This window comes from Somniosus microcephalus, chromosome 5 (genome assembly GCF_052327205.1).
Source record: "Somniosus microcephalus isolate GS21.2 chromosome 5, FLI_Smic_1.0, whole genome shotgun sequence".
Lineage (NCBI taxonomy): Eukaryota > Metazoa > Chordata > Chondrichthyes > Squaliformes > Somniosidae > Somniosus > Somniosus microcephalus.
Genome location: NC_140991.1, coordinates 14946833 through 14954332, shown reverse-complemented (window position 1 = coordinate 14954332; position 7500 = coordinate 14946833). Strand labels below are relative to the sequence as shown.

Here is a 7500-nt window from a genome sequence, read left to right as displayed (position 1 = left end):
TAGGGAGGGTTGTAGGGCTGGAGGAAGTTACAGAGTTAGGGAGGGGGTGTATGGGCTGGAGGAGGTTACAGAGATAGGGAAGGTTGTAGGGGCTGGAGGAGGTTACGGTGATAGGGAGGGAGTGTAGGGGCTGGAGGAGCTTACAGATCTAAGGAGGAGTGTAGGTGCTGGAGGAGGTTACGGTGATAGGGAGGGGTGTAGTGGCTGGATGGGCTTACAGAGATAAGGAGGGGTCTAGGGGCTGGAGGAGCTTACAGAGATAGGGTATGTTGTAGGGGCGGGAGGAGGTTACAGAGACAGGGAGGGTTGTAGCGGCTGGAGGAAGTTACAGAGATAGGGAGGGGGTGTCGGGGCTGGAGGAGGTTACAGAGATAGGGAGTGTTGTAGGGGCTGGAGGAAGTTACAGAGATAGGGAGCGGTGTAGGGGCTGGAGGAGATTACAGAGATAGGGAGGGTTGTAGGGGCTGGAGGAGGTTACACAGGTAGGGAGTGTTGTAGGGTCTGGAGAAGGTTACAGAGATAGGGAAGTTTGTAGGGCAGGAGGAGGTTACAGAGATAGGGAGGTTTGTAGGGCTGGAGGAGGTTACAGAGATAGGGAGGGGTGTTGGGGCTGGAGGAGGTTACAGAGATAGGGAGGGTTATAGGGGCTGGAGGAGGTTACAGAGATAGGGAGGTGTGTAGGGCTGGAGGAGGTTACAGAGATAGGGGCTGGAGGAGGTTACAGTGATAGTGAGGGATGTAGGGGCTGGAGGAGGTTACAGAGATAGGGAGATTTTTAGGGGCTGGAGGAGGTTTCAGAGATAGGGAGAGTTGTAGGGGCTGGAGGGGTTTACAGAGATAGGGAGGGGTTGTCGGGGCTGGAGGAGATTACAGAGACAGGGAGGGTTGTAGGGCTGGAGGAAGTTACAGAGTTAGGGAGGGGTGTAGGGCCTGGAGGAGATTTCAGAAACAGGGAGGGTTGTAGGGCTGGAGGAGGTCACAGAGATATGGAGGTTTGTAGGGCTGGAGGAGGTTACAGAGATAGGGAGGGGTGTAGGGCTGGAGGAGGTTACAGAGATAGGGAGGGGTGTAGGGGCTGGAGGAGATTACAGAGACAGAGAGGGTTGTCGGGGCTTGAGGAGGTTACAGAGATAGGGAGGTTTGTAGGGCTGGTGGTGGTTGCAGAGATAAGGAGTGTTGCAGCGGCTGCAGGAGGTTACATTGATAGGGAGGGGTGTAGGGGGCTGGACGAGCTTACAGAGACAGGGAGGGTTGTAGGGCTGGAGGAAGTTACAGAGATCGGGAGGGTTGTAGAGCTGGTGGACCTTACAATAATAGGGAGGGTTGTAGGGGGCTGGAGGAGGATACAGAGATAGGGAGGGGTGTAGGGGGCTGGAGGAGGTTACAGAGATAGGGAGGGGTGTAGGGGCCGGAGGAGGGTACAGAGATAGGGAGGGGTGTAGGGGCTGGAGGAGGTTACAGAGATAGGGATGGGTGTAGGTGCTGGAGGAGGTTACAGAGATAGGGAGGGGTCGTAGGTGGCTGGAGGAGGTTACAGAGATAGGGAGGGGTGTAGGGGCTGGATGAGGTTACAGAGATAGGGAGGGGATAGGGCTGGGGGAGGTTACAGAGATAGGGAGGGGTGTAGGGGCTGGAGGAAGTTACAGAGATAGGGAGGGGTTGTAGGTGGCTGGAGGTGCTTACAGAGATAGGGAGGGGTTGTAGGGGCTGGCGGAGGTTACATAGATAGGGAGGGTTGTAGGGGCTGGAGGAGGTTACAGAGATAGGGAGGAATGTAGGGGCTGGAGGAGGTTACAGAGATATGGAGGGGTGTAGGGGCTGGAGGAAGTTACAGACATAGGGAGGGTTGTAGGAGCTGGAGGAGGTTACAGAGATATGGAGTGCTGTAGGGGCTGGAGGAGGTTTCAGAGATAGGGAGATTTGTAGGGGCTGGAGGAGGTTACAGAGATAGGGAGGGTTGTAGGGGCTGGAGCAGGTTACAGAGATAGGGAGGGTTGTAGGGGCTGGAGAAGGTTACAGAGATAGGGAGAGTTGTAGGGGCTGGAGGAGGTTACAGAGATAGGGATGGTTGTAGGGGCTGGAGGTGGTTACAGAGATAGGGAGGGTTGTAGGGCTGGAGGAAGTTACAGAGTTAGGGAGGGGTGTATGGGCTGGAGGAGATTACAGAGACAGGGAGGGTTGTAGGGGCTGGAGGAGGTTACAGAGATAGGGAGGTTTGTAGGGCTGGAGAAGGTTACAGAGATAACGAGTGTTGTCAGGGCTGGAGGAGGTTACAGAGATAGGGAAGGTTGTAGGGGCTGGAGGAGGTTACGGTGATAGGGAGGGAGTGTAGGGGCTGGAGGAGCTTACAGATCTAAGGAGGAGTGTAGGTGCTGGAGGAGGTTACGGTGATAGGGATGGGTGTAGTGGCTGGATGGGCTTACAGAGATAAGGAGGGGTCTAGGGGCTGGAGGAGCTTACAGAGATAGGGTATGTTGTAGGGGCGGGAGGAGGTTACAGAGACAGGGAGGGTTGTAGCGGCTGGAGGAAGTTACAGAGATAGGGAGGGGTGTCGGGGCTGGAGGAGGTTACAGAGATAGGGAGTGTTGTAGGGGCTGGAGGAAGTTACAGAGATAGGGAGCGGTGTAGGGGCTGGAGGAGATTACAGAGATAGGGAGGGTTGTAGGGGCTGGAGGAGGTTACACAGGTAGGGAGTGTTGTAGGGTCTGGAGAAGGTTACAGAGATAGGGAAGTTTGTAGGGCAGGAGGAGGTTCCAGAGATAGGGAGGTTTGTAGGGCTGGAGGAGGTTACAGAGATAAGGAGTGTTGTAGGGGCTGGAGGTGATTACAGAGACAGGGAGGGTTGTAGGGCTGGAGGAGGTTACAGAGATTGGGAGTGTTGTAGAGCTGGTGGATGTTACAGAGATATGGAGGGGTCTAGGGGCTGGAGGAGGTTACAGAGATAGGGAGGTTTGTAGGGCTGGAGGAGGTTACAGAGATAGGGACGGTTGTAGGGGGCTGGAGGAGGTTACAGAGATAGGGAGTGTTGAAGGGGCTGGAGGAGGTTACAGAGATAGGGAGGGGTGTAGGGGCTGGAGGAGGTTACAGAGATAGGGAGGTTTGTAGGGCTGGAGGAGGTTACAGAGATAAGGAGTGTTGTAGGGCTGGAGGAGGTTACAGAGATAAGGAGGGTTGTAGGGCTGGAGGAGATTACAGAGACAGGGAGGTTTGTCGGGGCTGGAGGAGGTTACAGAGATAGGGAGGTTTGTAGGGCTGGAGGAGTTTACAGAGATAGGGAGGTTTGTAGGGCTGGAGGAGGTTACAGAGATAAGGAGGGTTGTAGGGCTGGAGGAGCTTACAGAGACAGGGAGGGTTGTAGGGGCTGGAGGAGGTTACAGAGATAGGGAGGTTTGTAGGGATGGAGGAGGTTACAGAGATAGGGAGGGGTGTAGGGGCTGGAGGAGGTTACAGAGGTAGGGAGGGTTGCAGGGTCTGGAGGAGGTTACAGAGATAGGGAGGGTTGTAGGGGCTGGAGGAGATTACAGAGATAAGGAGGGGTGTAGGGGCTGAAGGAGGTTACAGAGATAGGGAGGGTGGTAGGGGCTGGAGGAGGTTACAGAGATAGGGAGGGGTGTAGAAGCTGGAGGAGGGTACAGAGATAGGGAGGGTGTAGGGCTGGAGGAGGTTACAGAGATAGGGAGGGGTGTAGGAGCTGGAGGAGGTTACAGAGATAGGGAGGGGTGTAGGGGCTGGAGGAGGTTACAGAGATAGGGAGGGGTGTAGGAGCTGGAGGAGGTTACAGAGATAAGAAGGGGTGTAAGGGCTGGAGGAGGTTACAGAGATAGGGAGGGTTGTAGGGGCTGGAGGAGGTTACAGAGATAGGGAGGGGTGTCGGGGCTGGAGGAGGTTACAGAGATAGGGAGGGGTGTAGGAGCTGGAGGAGGTTACAGAGATAGGGAGGGGTGTAGGGGCTGGAGGAGGTTACAGAGATAGGGAGGGGTGTAGGAGCTGGAGGAGGTTACAGAGATAGGGAGGGGTGTAGGGGCTGGAGGAGGTTACAGAGATAGGGAGGGGTGTAGGAGCTGGAGGAGGTTACAGAGATAAGAAGGGGTGTAAGGGCTGGAGGAGGTTGCAGTGATAGGGAGGGGTGTAGGGGCTGGAGGAGCTTACAGAGATATTGACAGATAGACAGGCTAGATGCAGGGAGGATGTTCCCGATGGTCGGGGAGTCCAGAACCAGCGGTCACAGTCTAAGGATAAGGGGGTAAGCCATTTAGACTGAGATGAGGAGGAATTTCTTCACCCAGAGAGTGGTGAACCTGTGGAATTCTCTACCACAGAAGGCAGTAGAGGCCAATTCATTAAATATATTCAAGAAGGAGTTGAATATATTTCTTAAGGCTAAAGGGATCAAGGGATATGGGGAGAAGGCAGGGACAGGGTACTGAATTTGGATGATCAGCCATGATCTCATTGAATGGCGGAGCAGGCTCGAGGGGCCGAATGGCCGACTCCTGCTCCTATCTTCTATGTTTCTATGTAACCCGCCCTCTCGCCTTTCCTGTCCTTGCAGATGTTGGCTGTCGATTGCTGTTTGATACAATGACCCGACGTCCCACTTGACTCCCTCCGCCTCCCCCCTCTTCCTAAACGCCCTTTACAGATGAGACGTGTGATGGGCCGTGACAAGGTCACAGTCTACCGCGACTTCCAGATGCCCCTGCGGCAAGCCGCCAAGTACCCGCGGAAGGAGGCGGGCGACGAGCGGGCCCTGGCGGGCAAGGGCCGGCTGCGGCGGCGGAAACAACGCTACGTGGAGAAGGACGGCAAGTGCAACGTGCAGCACGGCAACGTGATCGAGACCTACCGCTACCTGACCGACATCTTCACCACCCTGGTGGACCTGCGCTGGCGGTTCAGCCTCTTGGTCTTCGTCCTGGCCTACACGCTCACCTGGTTGTCTTTCGGAATGGTCTGGTGGAGCATCGCCTACTATCGAGGAGATCTCGAGCACTTGGAGGACAAGGCGTGGACTCCGTGCGTCAATAACCTCAACGGCTTTGTCTCGGCCTTCCTCTTCTCCATCGAAACCGAGACCACCATTGGATACGGGTACAGGGTCATTACGGATAGCTGCCCCGAAGGCATCGCCCTCCTCCTGCTCCAGGCCATCTTAGGCTCCATGGTCAACGCCTTCATGGTGGGCTGTATGTTTGTCAAGATCTCCCAGCCCAACAAGCGGGCCGAGACCTTGGTCTTCTCCGACCGCGCCGTAATCTCGCTGCGTGACGGCCACCTGTGCCTGATGTTCAGGGTCGGGGACCTCCGCACCTCCCACATCGTGGAGGCCTCCATCCGCGCCAAGCTCATCCGCTCCAAGCAGACGGTGGAGGGGGAGTTCATCCCGCTGGACCAGACGGACATCGGCGTGGGCTTCGAGACGGGCGACGACCGCCTCTTCCTGGTCTCGCCCCTCATCATCTGCCACGAGATCGACCCGCGCAGCCCGTTCTGGGATTTGTCGAAGCAACAGCTGGAGAACGAGGACTTTGAGATCGTGGTCATCCTGGAGGGGATGGTGGAGGCAACAGGTGAGGGGGAGGGGGCGGGAGGGGCAACAGGTGAGGGGGAGGGGGAGGTGGAGGCGGAGGCAACAGGTGAGGGGGAGGGGGTGGTGGAGGGCAACAGGTGAGGGGGAGGGGGCGGTGGAGGCAACAGGTGAGGGGGAGGGGGCGGGAGGGGCAACAGGTGAGGGGGAGGGGGCGGTGGAGGCAACAGGTGAGGGGGAGGGGATGGTGGAGGGGCAACAGCTGAGGGGGAGGGGGCGGGAGGGGCAACAGGTGATGGGGAGGGGGTGGTGGAGGGCAACAGGTGAGGGGGAGGAGATGGTGGAGGGCAACAGGTGAGGGGAGGGGGCGGGAGGGGCAACAGGTGAGGGGGAGGGGCTGGTGGAGGGCAACAGGTGAGGGGGAGGGGATGGTGGAGGCAACAGGTGAGGGGTAGGGATGGTGGAGGCAACAGGTGATGGGGAGGGGTGGTGGAGGCAACAGGTGAGGGGGAGGGGGCGGTGGAGGGGCAACAGGTGAGGGGGAGGGGATGGTGGAGGCAACAGGTGAGGAGGGGGAATGGTGGAGGGGCAACAGGTGAGGGGGAGGGGATGGTGGAGGGCAACAGGTGAGGGGGAGGAGATGGTGGAGGGCAACAGGTGCGGGGGAGGGGTGGTGGACGGCAACAGGTGAGGGGAGGGGGCGGGAGGGGCAACAGGTGAGGGGGAGTGGATGGTGGAGGTGACAGGTGAGGGGGAGGGGATGTTGGAGGCAACAGGTGAGGGGGAGGGGATGGTGGAGGCGACAGGTGAGGAGGGGGGATGGGAGGGGCAACAGGTGAGGGGGAGGGGATGGTGGAGGCAACAGGTGAGGGGGAGGGGATGGTGGAGGGGCAACAGCTGAGGGGGAGGGGCGGGAGGGTCAACAGGTGAGGGGGAGGGGATGTTGGAGGCAACAGGTGAGGGGGAGGGGATGGTGGAGGGCAACAGGTGAGGGGAGGGGGCGGGAGGGGCAACAGATGAGGGGGAGGGGAGGGTGGAGGCAACAGGTGAGGGGGAGGGGATGGTGGAGGCAACAGGTGATAGGGAGTGGGCGGTGGAGGCAACAGGTGAGGGGGAGGGGATGGTGGAGGGCAACAGGTGAGGGGAGGGGGCGGGAGGGGCAACAGGTGAGGTGGAGGGGAGGGTGGAGGCAACAGGTGAGGGGGAGGGGCTGGTGGAGGGGAACAGGTGAGGGGGAGGGGCTGGTGGAGGGGAACAGATGAGGAGGAGGGGAGGGTGGAGGCAACGGGTGAGGGGGGAGGGGACGGGAGGGGCAACAAGTGAGGGGGAGGGGATAGTGGAGGCAACAGGTGAGGGGGAGGGGATAGTGGAGGCAACAGGTGAGGGGGAGGGGAGGGTGGAGGCAACAGGTGAGGGGGAGGGGACTGGAGGGGCAACAGGTGAGGGGGAGGGGATAGTGGAGGCAACAGGTGAGGGGGAGGGGATGGTGGAGGGGCAACAGCTGAGGGGGGAGGGGGCGGGAGGGGCAACAGGTGAGGGGGAGGGGATGGTGGAGGCAACAGGTGAGGGGGAGGGGATGGTGGAGGGGCAACAGGTGAGGGAGAGGGGGCGGGAGGGGCAACAGGTGAGGGGGAGGGGATGGTGGAGGCAACAGGTGAGGGGGAGGGGATGGTGGAGGGCAACAGGTGAGGGGAGGGGGCGGGAGGGGCAGCAGGTGAGGGGGAGGGGATGGTGGAGGCAACAGGTGAGGGGGAGGGGGCGGTGGAGGCAACAGGTGAGGGGGAGGGGATGGTGGAGGGCAACAGGTGAGGGGAGGGGGCGGGAGGGGCAACAGGTGAGGTGGAGGGGAGGGTGGAGGCAACAGGTGAGGGGGAGGGGCTGGTGGAGTGGAACAGGTGAGGGGGAGGCGCTGGTGGAGGGGAACAGATGAGGAGGAGGGGAGGGTGGAGGCAACGGGTGAGGGGGAGGGGACG

At 59.5% G+C, this 7500-nt stretch overlaps 1 protein-coding gene across 1 annotated transcript in view; it reads left to right on the top strand.

The window, feature by feature from the left end:
• Window positions 1-7500, top strand: part of LOC147116904 (G protein-activated inward rectifier potassium channel 3-like) — a 114178-nt gene that overhangs the window by 11261 nt on the left and 95417 nt on the right. Inside the window, exon 2 of the mRNA XM_085987187.1 lies at window positions 4553-5570. Coding sequence (XP_085843313.1) covers window positions 4643-5570 — 928 coding nt within the window. The 5' untranslated portion in view covers window positions 4553-4642. The remainder of the gene's footprint in view (window positions 1-4552; window positions 5571-7500) is intronic.